A 23455-nucleotide genomic window follows, 5' to 3' on the forward strand; every position below is an offset into this window, starting at 1 on the left:
CACGACACCACGCTGGCTGTCTTTGGACCTTATCCCAGGTTATCATCTGAAATAGTAGCACTGCCTGTACTGCAGTTGTGATGCAACTCCAGATGGCCACACTTCATTGTAACTTCTCCTTTGCAGCATGAATTACATGCACTTCCCTTTCTGAAGGTTGGTACACCTGAAACATGAGTCCTGGATGAAAAACGGATTTTAAGAAATGCTGTTGCAGAGTGCTTTAATGACCTCTGCTGTTTGTACAGAACAAAGGCGCCGTGCAGAGCTCCCTGTGGCGAACCTGAGAGCAGAACTCTGGGGCAAACAAAACATTATTCCAACTGTATGCAATGTAAATTTGAACATTCCAGCTGCATTCAGATGTCACAAGAGTTTTAGATTAAGTGGGAGGATGTCCGCGTCAGACAAAAATGCAGCCTTCACTGTACTCCTGCCCTCGCCTCTCTCTTGCCCTTGTTTCTTGAGCTGGGCTGAAAGCCCTCTGCTTTGAAGGGATCCCAACCGTGACATCTGAACCAACTGGCACTGGGCTGCTTCTCACAACCCAGGACTGCAAACCTAACTCATCATACCCTCCTAGGTTTGTGGGCAGTAAACAATCCTCAGTTTGTTCCTGGCAAATTGAAGCCTGACCAAGCTGGAAGCTTTTGGTCATGTTCTGCACACAAGGGGAGTCAAGAAGAGGACGCTTTGAGCGCAGCAAAAATTGTGTTCCTGCCAGACACCAATGGATTCCCTGTCTAACCTCAGACTCTTGTGATCTCGGAGTGCAGTCACACAAGTGGCTCATGTTTTCCATTGTTTACGTGTGTGTTTTTCCTCCCTTGCAGCTATATCACCTCCAGACGAAGAAATGTCTGGCTGCCCAAGGCCATCCAAGCCAGAAGGGAGGGCCTGTGGTGGTCAAGGAGTGTGATTACACTGATCAGAATCAGGCAAGTGGCTTGAGGCCAGGGCTTGCTTTCCACTTGCGCTGTCTCCTACTTTAGGATGCTTTGGGCTGATCCTGCGTTGGGCAGGGGGTTGGACTAGATGGCCTGTATGGCCCCTTCCATGGGCCAGGCGACTTAAGATGGGGACAAAGCCTATGCAAACGTGGCAGTAGACTCTACCAGGAGTGCCATCAGCTGGCCTCTGCAGGTCTTTGTCCTCCATCGCTGTGTGAGCACTGCCACACGACGAGGCATCCAGTTTAGTGCTCACATCTATGAGATTTTTTTTAGAAAGCTACTTTAAGATGGAGCTCAAACAAGGCATAGCACTAATTAAGACCAGTGTAAAAACTGCCAGTTGAAATGAAAGACGAAAACAACTTTGTAATAATGATCATGGAGTAACCCAGAGTACTACATTCATTCAGTAGTGACGTTTGTGTGTGTGTGTTAGCTACCCTTTTTGGTTCTGGTTCAGGATCAGTTTAGAGAAAGCAGTTTGGGTATTTTCCCAATCTTCGCCATGTCTGCGTCTTCAGGAGAGTGGTGTATGTTTGGAGGCAGCCACAGCTAGTTAAACAGCTGGAAAACATTAAGCAAATAGATAAATATCCTGTTGTCCCATAAAGTTTCCCAAGTTGGAGCTGCAACTGAATAGAATTATACTCAAGGAATCTGTATTTGCTCTATCCTAGGCGTCTGGAGCCATGTTGGGTCCTGTTGGCCGGGAGTTTTCAGAGGGCCCTTGCTCTCCCTTTCACTGCATTGGCGTAATGCTTCTCTCTCATGAAACAAAAATTAGAAAGGATTAGGGTCTCCACACCAAGCGTTGTGGTCCATGAATCTATGTACCTAAAACAACTGCAGATTGAGAGTATGAGGAGAGCCCAGATTTATTTACTTGTCCTACAAGCAGATATTCCATGGAAAAGCCATGTTAGGTAACCTGGAACAAGTATGCAGTACGCGAGTATTTTATTATTTGCCAAAAGTTAAAAAGATTAACCCTGGCAGCTGTGAACGTGGAATAAAAATATTCTAAATATGGATGTTAATTTTAAACTCTCATGACTTCCAAGGAACAAAATGATTTCCCAGTAAGAGGAGATCATCAGGCTTTAGCCAACCCTGGCTGTAAAAGCTGCAGCCTGCATTTTGAGTCACGGCATGTAAGACTGAAATGGCCTCGCATTTAACTCCCTGGGTTGGCAGACGCTCAGTGTGCAGCTGCAAGCTTCTCACAGGCATTTGCTGTTCTTTGAAGGCCAGTCCACACTTTGTGCATCAGTCCTGTTTGTCGCAGGGACCCTACTTTATGACTGTGGCTTCTCTGAAGAGCCACATGGGAACTGTGCATGCACAGGCCAGCCATGGAATGTTCTGGAGCGAAAGCCAAGCACAAGGTATTTTCCCCTCTGCCAGTTATTTTCCCTTCCTTCATGGTATGGGAAGGGAAGGGGGTGGGGCTCCGCATAGCTCAGTTCCCGGCTTGTTCCTGTACAGAGATGATGTTCTTTGGAATGTATATATTTTTTGCTGGTAGTTTTAAGATTAGCCCCTCCTCCAAGCTATATATCCACGTAGAAATTTTTTTAAATTGGACTTTTGTCTCCAACTATCTCTTGAGGAGATGCCCAGGAATACACTGTTAAGGCAATGTTCCCAGTGCGAGGAGAAACCACATTTCCTGATCACAGTTAACACACAATTAACCTCCTGGTTCAGTTGGGGCTGTCAGGAGTGTGAACACACAGTGAGCGACATCCCTCTGTGACTCACAGTTGACATTTCCTTTGGAAAAAAGCCACCATTGTGTGTTGGATCAAAGCACCTGACTTGTGGAGGGGAATGGTCTGGCCACTGGTTTGCCTGCCCCAGATTTCTGCTTGCAACCCTCTTCCCCCTCTCTCAGGACCTTCAGGGGTGGATACGAGGAGGAAGCAACCTAACAGACTTTCAAAACTGAAGTATGTGAGCCACAGAGGATGACAGCATGTGGAGAACGTGCTCACCATGCAGAAGGGCCCTGTGGGGGTCAGTGGTTGAAGGCAGCAGCGCTGGGCTGGGCTGAGCCAGACCAAGGAGCCGCTGCCAGTCCTATGGCAATGCTTGGGAGTTCTACTGAAATAACAACTCACCTCAAACTATGGAGATCAGTTTCCCTGAAATGAAATACAAGCCTATTCTTTATATCTTATTTCAATAGAGGCTAGATCTAGATTTCTAAACACAAATCCAAAAGAAACTATAAAGCTGATTCTAAAAACAAGTTTATTTGATGATTGCATCATGAAAGGGGCGGTCTCACAAATCCCCCCTCCACCACACCAGTACATGGTTTCCCTTCATTTTATCTTTGGGGGAAGTCCTGTGAGGTACTTTAGGGTGAGACAGCCTGACTGGCCCCAAGGCCAATAAGGCTCCTGGCCAAATGGCAGTATCCAATTAGGGCTACCGGTCCAGAGTCCAGCACACTTATTCCCACACCATACTGGCCTGTCTGACTTTCTGCATGTGGATCTGTACCAGAAGGGAATTGCTTGAGGAGCACCCTTTGCACACAGGTGGCTTCAGTCCTATGAGGAAGTGTGAGAGTGCCAGCCCAGCCAGCACTGCCGCAAGGAATTCTGCAGGCCTCCGATCCTGACTTAAGGACATGAGTGGCTCTAGGCGGGAAAATGGCTCCAGAGGCTTCGTTTGAGAGGGGCTGCTCATGCTCTCTTGGCAAGCTAACTAAAAAACCTTCCGACGGCTGGCCTGTGCACTTGTGCAGTGGCCACATGGGTGCCGTGGTGGTGGTGGGGATTAAGACTATATTGTAGATCATGCGTGAGGACATTTATGAGTGCACATCTCTCTGTATCGATGACATAAATCCATGTCGAGCAGAAGAGGCAGCAGGTGCTGACCAAGCCCAGGCCTTGCTATAGAACCGAGCAAATGTGCTTGAGCAAGTCTACCTTAAAGCACAAAGCACTAAACTTGTTCATTATTCCACTTCCCAGGTCTGGATTTACAATGAGGACCACGAGCTGATCTTAAACAATCTGCTGTGCTTGGATGTGTCTGAGACACGCACTTCGGACCCACCCCGCCTTATGAAATGCCACGGATCAGGCGGCTCTCAGCAGTGGGTGCTGGGGGTGAGTGTCTTGTGAACGGGGAGGCCGGAGGGGAAGAGAATGGTGTCAGCTGGAAGGCAGGGTGCAGGGGAAGAAAATAAGGAAATGGTATGGGAATTTAAGTCCTCATAACTCTGTAAGTGAGAAATAATAATGAGGATTTTACTATGCTGGTTTTCAGTAGAGATTCCTTTAAAATGATCTGTAAAAGACTCCTTTTTACAGTTCACATACTGAATTCCAAGGGTTATATAAGCTTTCATGTGGGCTATTGCTACAAATTAAGTTCCCAATAAATATTCAGAGAATCTTCTGGATATTTCAGAGGCCCAGATCCTGGTCATACGGCAGCTACATCATTGCCTACCCCCAGAGCCAGATCAGCTCCTTGGGTTTCTGATGAGTTGGGGGGTAGCAAAAAAGGACCAGCTAGAGCAATAGTGGAAGGAAAGTCATGCAAAATCAGGCCTTTCGCAAGCTAAAGGCCATTTTAGAAGACAAAATAGGTTTAATCTAAATCTGTTCATCTCAGGCTTCCAGCTTTGTTTTGGAACAAAGAACCTTGGTTGCTTTAAGTGGATGATGGTATCTGTACCAAGAGATGGAGAGGGGCCGTGCTACCTTAATTCTCCTGGAACTGCCCTCAGTTGAAATACCATTAGCCTACAGAGTCCTTCCATAGTAACTAGCAGCACTGGGGTTGGGTGACACCATTTCTAGTAGTCAGTTCTGTCACTTCTGGGATGTGGTAGCAGGTGACTGCTGTTCCATCCCACTGCCTTTGAGGTGTAGCCCCTGCTTCCCCTGTTAGTAAAGCCATCCCAAGATTTGGGGCTGAGGTGCCATCAATATAGACAGCATCCAGCTGAGCCTCTTTTCTAGAGAGACTGTGGGAGTCATGTTGGAGAACAGCAGCTGACCGAAAGTGGGGGGAATGAATGACAGTGCGATCCTAAGGGCTTTTCCCTGGGAGTAAACCCCACTGAATAGATTTGAGTAGAATTCTGAGTAGACGGGCTTTGTGTGCAAGTTGCAGTAAGACTTTAAATGCAGAACTGCTTTAGGATGCTTTGGGCTGATCCTGCGTTGAGCAGGGGGTTGGACTAGATGGCCTGGATGGCCCCTTCCAACTCTATGATTCTATGATTCTGAGACAGCATTAAGAATTTTAAAGCCGTTTTTTAATCTCAACTTTTCTTTAATCATATTTTCTCTCTAGAAAAACCACCGACTCTATCAGGTGTCCGTTGGGCAGTGCATGAAGGTTATCGACCCCCTAAGTATCAAAGGATATGTGACCATGGCCATTTGTGATGGTTCTCTTGCGCAACAGTGGCGTCTGGAAAGCTGAGCCTCCACGGAAGTGTGTTTTCTCGCTAGCAGTTGTTTGAACTGAACCTTTGGAAAGCCTTCACTCCTAGAGCTGCTATTTCCAACAGAGGATATTTTAAAGAAACTATTTTTAATGGCAATTTGGAAAGCTAGCAGCGGGCTAAGATGTTTGGATGAAACAAAAGCATTCGGCAGCTCCCTTGCAATCTCTCTACACCAGTAGAAGTGCAATTAACTAATTAATTCTTGGCAGTTCCCTTGCATACAGAAAAATGCGACATGTTTAAAACTGTGTAATTTAATTAGCAGGGAACTGAACTAATGAACTATTCTACTTGTCCGAAACGGACTGTGACCCCCGTCCTGCCTGTTCTTGCACAAGCATCGTGGTACTACGTGTGTTCATTTTCCATTTTAAAGGCTGAATTATTTTAGCTGACCTGGAACAATAATGTTTTATCTTAAAAGCGTTTATATATTTAATTTAGTTTTAAAATTAACATATTACATAATGAAAAGATTCTGGGTTTTGTCTTGCAGTATTTAAAATAAACTTCTTACCGTTTATTTTCAGTGCTCTCTGGATGTGGCATTTTAGACGAAATGTGGTGTTTCATTTAGTAGCGTCATGGTCTGTTGTCCTTCGCCTCTGTTTGCAGAAATGGATCTAAAACATTGATGAGGTACAAGTTGCAAAGCAAATACACTTCTGCCTTAGGACTCAATACAATAGAAATCTAATTGTGCATGTTACAGAGAAAACCTTTATGAATGGATGTCAGTGTTGTTCTAAATATTGCTAGAATTTAGAAATGAACCAGGAGGGGACCCACAAGGACTTGAAGGATGGGCATCCTTCCTTCGCTTACTACTGCTTCTTCTGATCCTTTCTGATCCTTTTCTCTTTTCCCCAGGTTTCCCCCCACCCCCAATAGGTGGGACCTTTACCTGTCCTTTCATCTTGGATTCTTCCCTCTCCTTGGCAAGTCTAGCCAAGTTGCATAGGGGCAGGTCAGGCCAAGCCCAGTTGCACAGGTAGCAAGTCTCCGGTGATGACCACAGAGCCTAGCTGAAATTAATTATGAATCTCTATACAGACAATATGTCAAATGAAACATTTTGGGACACATACCTAATTGAATTTCTGTCCACATGGGAGTACGACAGGGTTGGGTCCGTGTACCTCATCTTTTCACCTTGTATATGAATAGCTGTACCCGGCTTACGATATATTTCCATCATCTACTAAGCTAATATGCCTTCACTGAATTGACAGTACTCCTACATAACAAATCAACATTGCTTAACATTAGAACAATTAGGCTTCTAAACCTGGCAGCAAGATTAAAAAGGTCCGATCACTCCACAAACACCCCCTACTAGCACTGTTGACTAAGCACTTCACGTAACAAATTTGTTTCTGCATATAGATAACAGTAAAGATTCCTCACTGCAGAATGTGAGAGGTTGCAGGCACAGGCTTCCCTTTTTGTCATAATTAAGACAGTATCTGTGCGTGACAAAACATGTTTTGCAGTTCAGTTAGTAGGAAACTGGCTCCCATGCATCAGTAAGCCTGCATTCACATGACAAGAGTCCTTTGAGGTTCTTACCGTAATGATTGTGTGATGAACTTGGGAGTGAAGCCAGCCTGATTTTTACTATGCAGGTTATGTGGATGGACAGTATAGCTGGAAAATTGTGTGGTGTTTTTATATGTACAACCTTTAGGTATTGTGCTAATCACATCAATCATACAAGAAGCCATGGATGGACTTGGAAATGCTTGGGAGAGATGCCAATTATCACCACTGAGGTTCATCTTTGTGGGTTCTGTGCAGCCCCCACATGGGTACAGCGGAATGATTTTTCAGTACTAACTTATTGTCATCTGTAGGGGAGCACCCACGTGACTCCTCTACATGCTCAGAGGGGGAAGGCTCAATATCAATGTCCACGTACACTGAGTCCATGCTTGAGTCCAAGCCCACAATCTCATCATCAGCAGTGGCTCGATGTTGATGAGTTGCCCCGGAGTCGCTGATCTTCGATGACGAAGGGTGCTTTGACACTGACCGCTGATGCCGATGACTCGTGACTGCTGTTGAAGACTTTCAGCGGGTCCTAGATGACTGGGCTTCTTCCCGCCATCAACATCACAATGGATGGACAGGACCCTGCCAAGGATCCTGAAAATGATAGGCGTCGGCGGCATTTCTTTGTCACCAGCATGTCATCATCCCATGCCGGCGGTGAGCGCGGAAGACACAGTCTTGGCAGCGACAGATGACACGATGTTGAAGAGTCCCGTTGCCGAACATCCGGCGTTGGATATATTGGCACTGGGGAGACTTGACCTTGAGGCTCTGCTGACATTGATGGTCCCACCTTCAGTAACCGTGGTGTCGACGCTCTGTCTCAAGACTGACCCCTTGACTCCAACCTCGCCCGTGCCATTTAGCTGGTTCTTGACACAAAGATACAATTCTCCATAGAAAGCTTGCCAGAGAAACCTCTGAGGTAACAGTATTGAGCTAGCTGGCTAGCAGCAAAAAGAGGTCTGAGGGGAGAGTGCTAGCCCCTCCCATGTCATGGGACTTTTGGGTGGGAACAGTCCCTCTGAGAGGGGAGGGGCAAGCACTCTTGGGAGCTTTTAAAGCTTAAGCTGGCTAATCTTTTATCCTAAGCAGGCCTGCGATTCCACAGTACCCATGTGGGGCTGCACAGAAGCCCACTCGAGGAACAACAGTTACAGGTAAGTGCAAACCCTCTTTTCTTCCAACTTCCTGTACAATTAATCTATTCTTTTTTTCAGCAATTAAAATGCAATCTGTACAAACTGGTTCTTGATACAGAATTGTACCAAAACTGAAACACAGCAATCATGCTCTGGTTTATTCTGTCTCCACACAATACCCCCAAAACTCAATTATAATACCATTTTAACTGAGAACTGCCCCAAATTGAGGGAAAGTGGTTGTGGGTCTACGGAAGTAGCATATGTAGGGTCTACTATGTCATCCTTAATCCTCAAATAAAGAATAATAGACATTCCTAAAGGAAAATATAGAAAGTAGTGCTTTATAGATGTAAAATATTTTATTTGTAAATGCTGATCTTCTAAATCTGTTTCCACAAATTTCAAAGCCCATAACACTCTGTATACTTCAAAAATTCATTTTTTGCCAACATTAGATACTATTATACAGAACAGAAAAAACCTGTAGGACAAATACTGGTAGGATGTTGGAATATTGTACAAGAGAAGAAAAATATTCAAGAAACAATTTCATACAGCTATTTATCAAGAGAAAAATATATACAATTGATTTATTCTGTAAGATAAAAATACATCATGCCATATACATTACAAGTTCAGAACTGTATCACTGAATATACCAACAGTTTTACAGTCCACTTTAGTTGTGCACACAAAAAACTTCATTTTTTTAATATTTTAGACTGTGAAGTGTCAGTACCAGAATTTAAAGTACAAAATAAAAAACTAACCTGGTTCAAAATGTTGATTAGGTTTCTACAAGCAAACACAAACAGTGTTTATTTTTTTAAAGAAATGTAAACAAAACAATCCATACAAACACATTTTTAAATTACATTTTCCAAAACCCCACTGCCAGAGTCCTGCAGCTGAAGACACAATTACACCTAATTTTTTTCCTTGTTTTTACTTTTAAAGAAGGCAGCTATTGTATTAGACTTATGCTTCCACTACACATTTCTAGTTTCATTACATGATTTTAGTGTAAGCTGAACGGTCATCTAAGCCCCGCTACTTTGTGCTGGAAAAAAAACGTTCAGCCTCTATTTTGGGTGGTTTTAGCAGTTATTCACAGTTATCACAAATCCTAAGCACAAAAAAACCTGATTTAAGAAATAGGGATGTAACAATATAATACAAATAAATCCGTCTAAATTTCCTCAGACATCTACAAAAGTCATAATTGTAATATACATGCTCTCTACCAGTCTTAAGGGTTACTTTAAAAAGTTCATTAATAGAGCACAATTGAGCCTGCTTTAAAGATTAAAAAAATAAAGTAAAATCTCTATTTAAATTGAGATTTTGGTTATTCCATAACATCTGTAATGGCATGTTTAAAGATACACAAGATCATATTGTAACATCCCTATCAGAGTTTTATAATAAGCACCCGAACTTCTGCAGAGTCTGGTAGCATTTGGTCAATTACTATTTTTTTTGTATACTGTAATGTTTTTCTCAAAATATTTACACTTGTGTACAAAGTAACAGGTCTGTTAGTTCTGCAGGTAACAGCAGCAGCTTGGCTTCTAACTTTTCCTTTTAAAAATAGCTTCATTCACTTATTTCAATAATAAATACAAAAAGTTTCTCTTATTTTACAGAAATCAAAAACTACAATAAACTGACTCATGGAATCAAGTATTTTAAATGTATTTTAGTGCAAGTTATTTTTCCCTTAGCTCTATCCCTAAGGAAGTCGTTTCAGTACATTCCTTGTTCAGTGGTGTCTACTTTTATTTAATTTTTTTCTGTATTTAGAGGGCCTGCCCCTTTAATAAGTAAGGCTGTGGCCAGCACTTTGGACGTCTCCCTTTCGCTGGTGATTTCAGTCTACATTCATTGATGCCCCACTGCCCTTCAGCAGGTCAGCCGTAGCTTTTCTGCCCAAGTTCAATGATTTCTCCTTAGTGAGTTCGTAAAGTCAAAAGCGCTGGACCGGTCTGGAGATCAGTTTCCCCTTGGCGCACCCAGGCAGCCAGGCAGCTCCGCCTTCTGCCAGCTTCCGCTTCTGATGCTTGCTTGACATGTGAGTTGAAGAAAGGGTAACTCACAGAAGTGGTTGGTGTTCACATCCCACCATCCCAACCCCAAACATCACTTCTTTCTTGGGACAAGCAACCCTCTGAGACAGCAAGGAATGCATCTAGTTCATCCATTTTCGGCAGTTTACAGCTCCACAGTGACATGGAATCTTGTGCTGGTCATCTTCAAAATCAAACTTATAGTCATAACATAGCTGAAAGAAAGTAATTGTCAGGGAGAGTTAGATGCTCTGGGCCTCACAAATACCAAACCTACCAACCTTTGTATCTGTAGATAAAACATATTCTCCATTTCATCGTGCTGTTGGATTTTAAATGGCTGCCCTTAATGAAGGAAGAGATTATTAGCACAGTACCCATGACAGCATAACTCCCCAATCAGGACAAGGGTGAATGGTAGTTGTGATCCGTAGGGAATTAAGTGATCAAGAATCACAAGTGGTGTTGTGCTTAACTGTAACCATTCTTCATTGAATGGTGTTATGTGCAGGCAAAGATGGGAACTGTGCAGCCACAGGCCAGCCAGCAAAGAGTTAACTCACTCTGCAAAAATATTTCTAGAGCTAGAAAGTGCTCCTCCCCACCCCTGTCTCCAGTGTATCCCTTTTCCCATCCAAAGAATCACATGAAAAGGGCAGGATGAGCACTTTACTCAGTTCTTCCTTTGTTGCCCATATGAAACAATATTAATCGGGAGAGGAGGGAGGGATATATGCCTGCACAGAACGCCAATTGATGAACAACGGTTACAGATAGGTGCAACCCCATACCTTTCCCCATAAAACAGCTGTAAGCCTGACCACTCTCCCATCTCCTACCTTTGGGGTCAAATGGTGGCAGGCCAGGCACAAAGTTGTATTGTGCCCTTCGCCTAAACAAAGTGGGCATGATTTATGGTCATTGTTTTGACCATTCTGGCTCCACATTCTGGCTCCACCGTCTTCACATTTCTTAAGAGAAGAAAAAATTACAGACAAAAAAAGACTCATGATTTGCCTCAGGGCAAGGAAAGGACTGAGAGAAGAGCGCCCTGCCCTTGTTCCATGACACTTTGGGCAGGAAAAGGGATACACGGAAGACGGGAGTGGAAAAGAGCACTTTCTAGCTCTTGAAAGATCTTTGCAAAGATTATTAGCTTTTCCTCAGCTGGCCTGTGACTGCGCAGTCCTCATGTGGGACTGTACAGAAGCCATGACGATGAACAGTAATTCCCAAACTAACCCAAACTAGATTATTATTGGAGCAAGAGCTTTTATACAGGTCGTCTTGCTGTTGCGAACTCAGGGCTGAAACCAGTCTGCAGGCTGATGATCCAGATGGTCACCTGGAGACCAAGTTTCAGACAAACATTTGGCAGTGCCCAGCTGAACAGCCTCCTTTTTAGACATCGTGACTTTCTAATTTGATGTGTAGGGCAACGCAAGGTACTAAATATAAATAAATAAAATCTTCACATTTTCCAGCATCGTAGATAATAGGGTTTTAGTATAAGCATTTTGAGATGCAGGTCCTTATTACAAGAATCTAAAAATGGCAATCAAGTCCAGCACTCTGAACAGGCTTCCATCTCTGAACAGGCTTCCATCCAGCCACTACTTACAACTGCCACCAAAATATACGGTCTGGTTTCTGTGCTGGTTGCTGAAAGCAATACAGGGAGATGTAACTGGCCAGTTGGCGCAGAAACTCATAGACTTCTAAAAGGGGGAAAAATTGCTGGTGGACAGAAATCTTGCAGCTTCGACTGAAAGAAGAAACAGAACATATTCTGTAAATAAAGACACAAATCTCACCTCTTCTCCTTTCTGGATTCTTCTGCTGGAGCTGATGATAATCTTATGTCCCCTTTCAAAGGTTACCACTTCAGCCACACAGTTTGGTGCACAGGAATGGTTAATATACCTGGGGGGATGCAACATTTGCATGTAACCATGGAGCATGTAAATTGATTTTACTACAAAATAGACATATAATCACTATAAGTAAGAACTGACATATCAACGGTTCACAGCTACACATCTGTCAAGATGGCAGCAAAGTCAAGATTAGCAAGTTAATCAGGCAGCTTCAGAAGTCAGTGAAAGCTGGAGTGTTGAAAGAGGCACCTTAGAAACAACGCTATTTCTGAAGAAAGCATTCAGCAGGAAAAAGCCAGCGAAGGCCATGTGGCTCATCTCCAAGAATGAGATCACCATTTCTGTCCAGCCACCCACCTTGCAGGACCTCCTGTCAACGTGGCATCAATGACGTGGTCATTGTCAATGCGGAACATGTACACCCCACGATTCTAGACGAGGAGGGGCAAAGAGAGAAGATGCTGTCAAATTGGTACGAGAAAAGCCAGTCATTCAAACAACAGCATGACATAGGATAGCCCCAAGGTTGTGCGAGTTTTCATTCTTAAATTTGCAACTGGACACAGTCCTTTGGTTTCCTAAGCAAGTGGAAATGTACGTGTTTTACACATCCCAGGAAGCACAGCTTTCTTGGCTTTGAAGGATGCAAAGATATATCGAATATAAAAGGCAACCGACAGGGTTTTTCAGCTTCAGGCTCAAGCCCGCTTTGCCACAGACTATTACCCTGGAGCCTTGTGCTCACACAGGCACACCCTGATCTCTACGCAAAGCCGCAGCATGATCTCTGGACAGACCTTTTGCGCCATACAGGAAAGTTAAGCATTAGTACAATAGCCTCACTTTGGCCATTTTAGCCTCCAGGGAAAACTCAGTCCTGATTTCAACTAGAACCCAGTTATCTGTCTTTTGGGTAGGAAGTCCGTGGCAGAGTTGGGAGCTTCGGCCACCGAAGCAGCCGTTGGCGCAGCAGTCAGCGCACACTTGCAGGCGCAGAGGTCTGCGCCTGCGTGCGTGCGCTGACTGGTGCGCCAGCGCTGGTGCTGCCTCTCCCTCCCATGCCGCTGGCTGCTTGGGGCGCGAATGGCCACTTCGGCAGCCGAAGCACCCAGCCCTAGTCCGTGGTTTCTGTCAAATCCCCCTTTGAAATGTGGTAATGGGGGAATCCGCTTTCTTCGTCGTCCCACAGTCCTACCCATCCACAGGAATGGAGAATACTATCGCATGAATTCCCTTGATCTCGGTCACCCACAATACATCTTCACAATTAGGGATCTTTTCTAGCTCCTTCATGGCTGCCCAGCCTAGCTGAAGCCTCCTCAGTTCTTGATGGCTTACAATGGAGCCAAGGAATAGAAAAACCTTTTAACAATTTCAATTTCTTCTTCATCATCGGTCATCAAGTGTTATCATTTCCCAAGCTGCCTTACCTGAGATTCATACAGCTTCTCTTTCCTGTTGGCTACTTCATTGCGGATGATGGTTCCAATATATTCAATGACCATAGTGTGCTTTTCAATGTCTCTAGCAGCATATAAGCCCAGGCCCTGTAAAGATAGTTAACGACAGTTATACCGACCTTGGGCACAAAAAGGCCTCTCTGGGACCACCTAAGTTCCAAAGTGTACACAGGACCACTACACAAGGGGGGGGAGATAAATATTTGGGATAGGGTGCCAACATTCTAGATCAGGGGTAGTCAACCTGTGGTCCTCCAGATGTCCATGGACTACAATTCCAGGGGCTCATATGAATTGTAATCCATGAAAATCTGGAGGACCACGGGTTGACTACCTCTGTTCTAGATGACAAGAGTTAGTAACTTTTAACAGATTGCCAAAGATAAACAGCATGAACTAAGGAATCAAGGCCTTCCAGGCACAGAGATGCTGTTACTGACCTGAATACGTGAACGTGCCAAATACACGTTGGATTTCCATTCAGTCTTCATTTTTCGATACTGTGAGGACTTTGAATGAACAAACTGTTTACTGTAAGGTGCGTTCAGTTCTCCGGTAACTGTGCTCTGAAATGACTTTGAAGTGCTGGTGCTATTCAGGGTATGAGGCCTGTAGTAGTGGGTCATATAACAGAAGAGACATACAAGGAGAACTGAAGATCTCTCTGAATTTTATGTATTTTGAATTTTTTTTTAAATTACAGACAGACACACATTCAAAGCCAGCTAGCAGAGACAAGAAAGCAGCTTCCCTGGCTTGGACATGCACATACACAGCCAGCGACAACAGGGTTTGTAAGCAGCACACAGAAGCACAAATATCCTACGCAGCCTATAAACCCTGGGCTGTACTATGTGAATTTAAAAGAAAATACCTTAACACAAACCTCTTGACATGGGTACTCATTTTCGGCTCAGAGCGGGCACAGCCTGTGGGGTTGATGGCCAGTGGGAGTTCCATGAGTGGGTTTCGGCCATACCGGAAGGTGTAATTCTCACAGGCCTCAACCCCGGGAAGCTGAAAACACACCAAAGAATCACACATCAGTGTGGATGCAGAAGAAACAGCCAACAAAATGGCCAGCACGATTTCAATAGTTCAGTTAACAACCACAGCAGCTGCTGCTCTGTACAAACATAAAATCAAGTGCTTTGCGTGCAGACGGTCCCAGGTTCAAACCCCAGCATCTACAGTTGAAAGCATCTGCTCTGCCAGTCACTGAACCACAGGCCCTCCCCACAGGCCTTCTTCGTCTGCTTCTCAACGGCTGCAGGACCTTTTTTGAGCAGGGGTTTCTGACCTCAGTTTGCAGTAATTCCTCCCATAGTGCCACAAGAGTCTTTGTTATTTTGGCAGTGGGAGACTAATCCTTTCTGCTGTACCTCTGGAATTAATCCAAAGACAAACATGCTTAACTATTGTTCAAGCCAACCTGAAGCCCTTAACTCAGTGATATTAGGCTACAATGCTATATACATTTCCCTGGGAATAAGCATCATTAATCATAGTGGGAGCTCCTCAGCTGTAAATTCCGTTATTTTCAACTGGACAATGAAGAGCCTAACTTTCTTTGGAGTGGGATAATGAAAATGGCATATACACATAACTGGCACTTAATACTGTGTATCACTATAAAGCTGAGTGAGCCTTTGATGCTATTGCTATTGATTCTACTGAACCCCAGGACTTGAATGAATCCTGGGATAGAGGTGGCACCAGGGGCTTGTTGTGGGGGGCACTGGCCAAACAGAACCGTCTCTATGCAAGAGGGTAAGAGGACACACATCAGACATGGAAAATGGAAACTGCAATCAATGGGGGAGCATTTCTAATGTTCTGAAATTCCACAGTTGAAGGTTGCAGACTTGACCAATGAGCAAAGTCTTTATTTTTCTTTCTGTATATTCTTACAAAATAAAAAGGTATTTATTAAAATAAAGCAAAGTCGTGTCTATGGAGCAAGTGGTAGAAGCTACTCAATCTGAATTCCCTCCTCCACCAACGGAGAGGTGGCTGTGTTGGAATTCAGAGGTAGATTTGATAATATTTATTGATTTGATTTATTTACCGCCACACCCGGACTGGCCGGCTCATGGCTGTTTACAATGCTAAAACAATAAAATACAATAAAACATTACTTATAACATCTATAATAATCCAGTATGGCAGCAACCACAATCCCCCAAGAACTATAGCCACCTCCACAAACCCCCTCCTGCCAGACCCCAGGCCTTGAGGAAGATGGCAGAGACATGGAGGTGTCTGGTTATCTCCTAAGGGAGGGACTCCAAGATCTTCCTTGCTGTGACATCAACCCTATCTGACTTCAACCCAATAACAAACAGTAACCGTTCCTCCTAATGGGCTTAAATACAGCATTCAGATTCATCCAGTTCATCAAAGGTTGGGAGTGGGTCACATGCACTCTGAGCAGATCACTCTTTTGCCTCAATCTGCCTTTCACCTGTGCCCTGCAATGTAATGCAACATACCTCCTCCTGGGATAAAGGCTCCCAGGCCTTATTCTAATAAGTCTAATTCTCACCCCAACCCAGGGCTGTTCGTAGTTCTGGGTATAAATGTCAGCCAGTTAAATGAAACTCTTCATGCATTTGATGAAGCAGGTTTTGGCTTACAAAAGTTTGTAAGGCGCCGTAGACATCAGTATGCCTATTTTAGATTAGTATTGAGCAAAAACAGGTCAAGAGCCAGTCTGGTTGTAGAGCCACTTACAGATTCTGCTATTCTTGCCACTGCAGAGACAGTCAAACCAAAGAGGTCTTCGCCCTTTAGATAAGCAGGAAAGAGCTGGAGCATTTCAGAACTCTTCCTTACGGTAACAACAGGATCCAGGATTTTATCCCAAACACCTGCGCAGGAAAAAGAATTACAGTGAAGATCAAAGAAATTCAGGAAAAGAACAGAAGCCTTGGCTCAGTTTTTATACCATCAGAAGGACGTGGTCTAAAATGTGTAGTGCTAAAATATGCTTTAGAACAAAGGCGAGGAAGATGGTACATTTCTCTCACAATGCGTATTTTACACTGATTTCAGATTTGCAAGGAAAAACACATTTGCCCTACATGTTTGCTGTCATATGTGAGGGGCACACACATGTCCTTAGCTCCACACTGCAAAGACCTCTTGTACCACACATCTATATGGGGAAACAGGATGAAATCATCACAAGGGATACTCATTGTGGACATTTACTATTTGTTAGAAGTGGTATGTGTAGAAACGTGCTTTGCTTAATACAGCCTGCCACCCTTTGTAATTGCAAGAGGGAATAGAGAGATCTGAGGCCAACTAATAGTTGCAGGTATTTACTTGCTTAGTGGAATGAAGTGGATCATGTTATGGATGTTCATGTTAATTTACCTTAACCCAGCATAAAACAAATGCTACATGAAAGTAAAGAATAAACAAAAGAATAAACGTGATAGGAAAGTGACAGAGAAGGAAATCCTGTAATGATGCTCACAGATTAATGTCATAAAGGGTCTATTGGACTCTTGCTCTTTTCTGCTGCTACAGACAAGACAAACGTGGCTACCCATCTTGCTCTATCACAGATTAATGTGTTACCTTTTGGAGTTGAGTCGGTAAGAACCACATCTTCATGGCCTTGCTCAGTAATCCTGATCACAAAAAGGGGAAGGCTGTCCTTCTCTTCAATAGAACACAGGTAGCGGCATCTACGGTTGGCATACCGTGTGCTCCAGTATAACCGGCTGGCCTCATAGCCCACAGGGTAGAGTACCTTGGAGGAGTGGAAGGCCTGCATCTGGTGGGGCAACAGCTGGCCAATACTGTGGAAGATCAGGCTCCCCACCCGGAAGGTGTGTTCTCGGTCCCCCCGTTGTACGATGCTGGCAATCTGGCGGACTTCGTCACGCTGGACATAGACCCGCCTGAAGACCGCAAAATAGCTGAGTTCTTGCTCATGAGCTCCCTTTGGTTTGTGCATGGGGCAAAGCATGGTTTTGTCTTTAAAAAACATGCATTGTGCTTTAATGGCACAGGTAAAGTGATAAATATTGGTGCACCTTAACCTGTGACAGCCGCTGGTGGCGCCCATCTTGTGACAGAACGTGCATTTCATTTGCAAGCCCCTTCGTAGGGCAAGCTCCACATTTATTAAGGCACCAGCTTGCGTCTCATAGACCTCCGTAGACCAAAGCGCACAGTTCAAATGGACCCAAAGGTCTAAGTCAAGGTTAAGAAGTCTCGCTGGTCCATCGGTTACCCCATCACCCTCTTCATGACAGAAGCAACACTTTCGATAGTCCTTGGGTACAGGATCTGGCTTAATGGTTGTGCCCAGTTTCCTGAGGAACTCGTCTATCTCCTCATCACAAGGTGGCCTGAAGGCTCCTTTAGGAATCACAATCTGTATATTCCATTTCTTCCACTTCATTCCTTTCCACTTTTTATTTAACGGCCGGCAGTCATCAAGACCATTGGGGATTGTTCTCAAACGGGGTTTGAGCTTCACGGTTACCTTCAGCTCATCTGGTTTTGGCTCCACCCTGGCTGCCTCAAATGCAGGAGGGAAGGTAATAAGGGGAGAGGATGGTGGAGAAACCTTTTCCTGGAACTGAGGGAGACAGTGTACAGCCAGTGTGGAGATGTTGTTGTTATACTGATGGAATCCTTTGGGGGGTGCTTCCTTCATGGGGAACTGTGCTAAGGAAGGAATTGATTCCTGCAGGAAAAAAGCAGAAAGCTTTTCAGTACAAGGCCAGGAAACAGTATGGCTTTTCAAGGCCAGGTGCATGGGAGAGGAGAAAAGCTACGCTTGGTTAACAAACTGGAAATTGTTTGCTTGATTTATTAATATCAGGTCTTATACTATATGATAAGTAACCTTTTCTAACTACACAGCATAAAACTTGTCCACACAATTACTTCCATCTATGAGTTAAGACACAGAACTTTAAACAGATTTTTGTTTTAATGGAGCAGCAAATTGTTTCTGGAGAAAGGAGCCAAGAGACTTGGCATTTTACAAGAACTGGCATTGACTCTCTATGGTAAAACACTGGAGAGAATAATTGCGTATATATACGGTGGAGTATATGTGTAGCCCCATTTACAGTGCAGACATTATAAATTAAGCCTGACTGTGTTCTGTTAAAGCAGTGGCTTCAGGAAGTCCCCAGTAGGATAACATGCTTATCAATTTACCTTGCTCTCTGAATTTTTTGCTTGCATGGATGCTGAGTAGAGAACAAAGCAGTTATTGCTACAAAAGACAACATCTTTCTCCATTCTCTCAGACTTCTCCCTGGAATCCTGAAAGTGAAAACCCAAACAAGCATAAAAGTGCAACTCAGGAAAACTATATTTCATGAGTCAGCCATGATTTAAAACAAAACAAATATCCATTATTAATCTATCTTATGTTAATGCAATATTTTGGAACCCAAATTCTTCTCTGAAAGATCATGTTTTTAGATTTTGACTTTGCTACTTAGATAAATGGAAAGTGACACCACTGATTTTCTTGACATACAAAACAATGAGAATGGCACATAGAGCTTGAAAAGGGGGGGGGGGGGGCTTTCCGTTATTATGAAATGCAGGGAGCGGCTACTTTGCAGACCTGTATTCACACTAACACTTCAGATACAATTTTGATTGCTTCTTAACAACTTGACAGCAAAGAATAATTTCAAGCCAAAATTAAATGAACCAGCTATGATAATTTGGAGGCATGATAAACTCCCTGAACTGTGAACTGTTCCAGTAACTGTATTCAAGAGGGAGAGCTTCTGGGGAGGTCTGTTTTTTCCTACAAAAACTAAAACAGCAGAAATTCAATGAAAGTCAGATGAACTCTCTTTTGCTTGAACATATAAAAATATATTGGTTTGCAGTGCTTTGTTCAGTCATCCTGGCACTACTAGAAGCATTTTTATGGAAAGCAAAAACTTCTGTATTCTTTTGCCCTTCAAAAGATAAATGGATGGACGGACAGACGAACGGACGGACGAAAGAAAGAAAACAGCAGTTGCTAACAATCATATAATATGAGCGGATCAAAAAATTAAGCAATTTTCATGGGGGAGGGGATTGCATACATATGCGCGTACCGGATCTTAACCCATAACCACATTTTTTGCAGTAGTACCTGCTTCAGGAAAGGTGGGTCTTTGAAAGACCTCCGCACACCACTGCCCAGAACCACCACTTTGCAATGGGAACACCACTGTGGTCTCAGCACTGGACCGTCGGCCATGCTGGAACTGTGACCCTTATAACCTGCCAAAACTTATGAGACATTGAGAACTGAGTTAGTTACAAAGAGCAATTTTAACAGTGACATTTGAACCAACGTTGGCCTTGGTATCCTCAATCCCATCTTCTTCTTTCATGTTACCCACTAACCCCATTTGCCTATTCACCCACCTGCCTTGAGTTACAGAAGTGAAGGACACTTACAGCTATTTTTTACTCCCAAAACGGGTTCAAGTTTCCAAGCGTACATTTAAAAAAGTAATTCTCGGCAACCTCTCGGTAGCACAAGGTGACTTACCGTGACCACTGGGTGGAAATGGCATGTTAGGTGGCTTGAGTCCATAAGGCCCCATTAACCCTAGAGAGTCTACAGTGCCTGGCTGGGGACCGTGAAGCAACAGCTGCTGTCTGTACTCAAAGGCTGGGTTAGCTCTGGGAGTGTTCATCATTCCCACTGAAGACGGAACATCTGGGGCATTGCTGACTTCATAACAGTTTGGAATCCTGACGTGCAGGAGGCTGGAAAACGCAGCGACAATGTTGCCGATGTTCTAGAGGGGGGGGGGCGAGACAAACACACAATATCTAAGAAAAAAACAGGACAAAGCCAAAGAGAGAGGGAATTGGGAGGGGGGAGGTGTGCATTTTCTGAAACTCTGCATCTGTCCATGACATTCAGCCATCAGTTTTGCAAAGAGGGACGGAAATTGCTAACCAATCAGAGAGAGCCATAGCTGAGTGGCTGTGGGATGCAGCAGCAAGATTCTGCCTTATATGATTCTTGGTAAAGATCACCTCTTGAGAGAATCCTGTTTTTAAAACCTAGCACGCAAGTTGAAGAAGTTACTGCAAAAGGTGAATAGGGATTTCTTTTTGTGCAGGGGGGAGGTTTCCCCGCACGAAGGTGGGATGATGGTGTGCTGCTATCCTACCATGGAGGGCGGAGGGGACCAACACCCCGTTCGGCTCTGCAGTGCTGCAAAATGCCACAGAGTCCAAAAGGGCATTTAGTGTCCCTACTGGGACACTGTAATTTGGGAGGGGGGGGGGCTTTATGCACGGGCCTGGCCTGGCATAGGTGTTGATGTCGCACACATTAGAACAGGGAATGCTGAAAACTTAGCATTCCCTTACCATGGGGCATCGGAGGCCCTAAATCAGGCCAGTAGTGGGAGGGAGCTGGAATGATGGTGACGTCGTGCACCAGCAGGGAATTGCCCCACGGCCATGGGACTGCCGCCCTGGCTTTTCCCTCCCATGCATAATCAGTCACTGATGCCTATCTTGATCTATATTAGACAAAGACATGTGGTCACCCTTCAGAATGATTCTCAATCCGATTTGCTGGAACTCTATCTCCTTACCTCTGCAGCTGTGGGATGTAAAGTAATCGCTACAGATACAAGGCCAGATTTTGGACCATTTGGGGAAGGTCCAAGCTGAGAGCCAAAAAAACCAGGTTCTGTTTTAATGAAATTTCTTTTTGCTTCTGATCCTTAATGAAAAAGAAAAAAAACACATGTAGTTAATGTAAAGGATGATAAACAGACATAAAATTAGTATATGCATTGAGAATAGAAGCAGGCATTACCCTTTCCTGTACTGGTGGGTAGGATTGGAATGATAGGAGATGGAATAGGCTCCGGGATTTCTTCCTTGACAGCTGACAGATCAGGATACCTACTGATTTCCATGCCCATGACACTCTCAGGAGATGAAGACGGAACGAAACTGTCAGGCGTGTCTCTGTCACCACAAGGATCTTGAACCCTGGGGAGTAAAGAAAACTAGAAACTGAGGCACAATTCTGAAGCATAATGAGGAGGTGGAGAACTGGGTTTGACAGCAATATGATGCCAGCTGCAATTCCACGGGTCAGTTTCTTAAAGAGAAACAAGTCATGATGCCAGCAAGTGTGTCACACTGATCTCTCCCATCAGAAATGCACTCTTCTCACCTTTGTAGTTCAATTGCTATTTTGTAAGATACTACAAGATACTGTTAATACATACAAAATGATTACAATTCCAAGTGTGTAATTTTGTATGTGGTAACCACTGCCATCTAAAGAGGCCTAACCTTTCCCTCTGATTTATATGCCCCAATCTCAAATAGTAAAACTGATTTGCAAAATCCAGCACCAGATAATGCCCAGCTGCTTGGCATTGCTTCAAGGAGCAGGCCACACCCCTGTTCGTGTGAGACAAGTAGGTTCTCATAGAGTGTTTCATCTACATTGAAGGATGTGAGGACAGGCTCTGGACACGTTAAGAATCTGAACAGTGAAAAGATTACCAATGAACAAGAATAGAAGTATTTGCAACCTGACACATTGGCAAACTATCTCCACCTTCCTTCTGGTCACTTGCTGAATCCATCTTTTATGAACAACCCTGTAATTCCCAACCTGACCAGTTTCTGGCTTGATCTACCTAAATGTGAATTAGAGGTTCATTCCAAGACCAAACCATTTGCTTGGGAGTGCACAAGAAGAAACAACAACTGGCCATTTATAGCTGTGAGCCACCTAAAAGTTGAATAGCACCAAGGGGCCAGCTAGCCTACCAAGCACGCAATGCCCAGCTAAGGGGCCAGAAGAAGACACATACCTTAGTTCTTCATGATTGTTATGAGGCGGGGTTGGAAGGGAAGCAGGAACATCCACACTTTTAGGACCTTGAGCCATGGCTCTGGCTAACAAGTCATCCTGAGATCTGAAGGGCAGCTGAAATTGCTTGGGTCCTAGAACCTTGGTGACTGAAACATGGCAAGAACAAGAAAATAAATAACCTACAGCCTGAACTCTCCCTAGACGCTAAAAGGACCAAACTGAGGTTATCATACTTTGGTCACATTAGAAGAAGCCACGAGTCACTGGAAAAAGACAATCATGCTGGGAAAAGTTGAAATCAGGAGGAAGCAGGAACCAACATAAGAACCAACATAAGAGGGATTATGCAATTGAGGAAGCCGGGGCTCTCAGTTTGCAAGACCCCACCAAGGCTGTTAATGATAGAAGAAGAAACGTTGGTTCTTATATACTGCTTTTCTGCCCAAATGAAAAAAACCTGTAGTGCCCTCTAGCGATGACAGTAGTAGAATTTTCATACATGTTCATCATGGTGGGATGCAGGATATATTGAATGGAGGCCCTTTGTTGGGGTTTTCATTTATTTTCAAAGGTCGATTGAGTGTTGATAAAGAAGCAACTTCCAAGCTGCTGCCCTCACCCTAACTCAGATCATCGCCACTGACTCAAAACTGTTCGGCCCTCAGGTTCAAGAATCTCTGCAATACTGACCACAACTTGCAAAAGCATTTCTGTACCTGGAACACCCAGACCACCCAGAGAGCTATATTACTTCATACTGAGCTCAGCACCAGTTTTGGCAACATTTCCCCAGTAAATTTCGTAGAGAATGTAAACAAAATTTCAAAGCATTCTGGTGTAACGGAAGTTACAAATGTACAGCAAAGTAAGCCCAGATTTCATCATGGACACCCTCAGCATATACAGCAGCTTACCGTCATGGCCCCCTAGCATCCCAGCCTTGCTAGCGAGCTCCTCAGTGGTTGCAAATCCATTGACCATTTTTTGGCAAGCCACAGGTGGAGGGGTGGGAGGGAGGGAGGCTGGAGGGGTGGGAGGATTGCTCAGGTTGTTCTGCTGCAGAGGAGAG

General features: G+C 44.2%; 2 protein-coding genes across 14 annotated transcripts in view; one reads left to right on the forward strand and one right to left on the reverse strand.

The window, feature by feature from the left end:
- GALNT11 (polypeptide N-acetylgalactosaminyltransferase 11) overlaps window positions 1-5956 on the forward strand; it is a 24981-nt gene extending 19025 nt beyond the window's left edge. For all 4 annotated transcript variants that reach the window (XM_077302827.1, XM_077302829.1, XM_077302828.1 and 1 more), the window contains exons 10-12: window positions 834-938; window positions 3941-4078; window positions 5277-5956. In XM_077302827.1, the coding sequence (XP_077158942.1) occupies window positions 834-938; window positions 3941-4078; window positions 5277-5408 (375 nt within the window). In that variant the 3' untranslated portion in view covers window positions 5409-5956. The remainder of the gene's footprint in view (window positions 1-833; window positions 939-3940; window positions 4079-5276) is intronic.
- A 2513-nt stretch (window positions 5957-8469) lies between these two features.
- Window positions 8470-23455, reverse strand: part of KMT2C (lysine methyltransferase 2C) — a 146806-nt gene continuing 131820 nt past the window's right edge. For 9 of the 10 annotated variants that reach the window (XM_077302806.1, XM_077302813.1, XM_077302807.1 and 6 more), the window contains 15 exons: window positions 23301-23442; window positions 22385-22532; window positions 21367-21545; window positions 21140-21270; window positions 20074-20326; window positions 19669-19808; window positions 18723-18830; window positions 17121-18240; window positions 16266-16402; window positions 14407-14549; window positions 13973-14141; window positions 13503-13619; window positions 12430-12503; window positions 12010-12118; window positions 8470-10410 (listed from right to left, as the gene is read on the reverse strand). In XM_077302806.1, the coding sequence (XP_077158921.1) occupies window positions 10318-10410; window positions 12010-12118; window positions 12430-12503; window positions 13503-13619; window positions 13973-14141; window positions 14407-14549; window positions 16266-16402; window positions 17121-18240; window positions 18723-18830; window positions 19669-19808; window positions 20074-20326; window positions 21140-21270; window positions 21367-21545; window positions 22385-22532; window positions 23301-23442 (3063 nt within the window). In that variant the 3' untranslated portion in view covers window positions 8470-10317. The remainder of the gene's footprint in view (window positions 10411-12009; window positions 12119-12429; window positions 12504-13502; window positions 13620-13972; window positions 14142-14406; window positions 14550-16265; window positions 16403-17120; window positions 18241-18722; window positions 18831-19668; window positions 19809-20073; window positions 20327-21139; window positions 21271-21366; window positions 21546-22384; window positions 22533-23300; window positions 23443-23455) is intronic. The other variant, XM_077302808.1, reaches the window with a different exon arrangement.

Source organism: Paroedura picta, chromosome 11, assembly GCF_049243985.1.
Source record: "Paroedura picta isolate Pp20150507F chromosome 11, Ppicta_v3.0, whole genome shotgun sequence".
Classification (NCBI taxonomy): Eukaryota; Metazoa; Chordata; class Lepidosauria; order Squamata; family Gekkonidae; genus Paroedura; species Paroedura picta.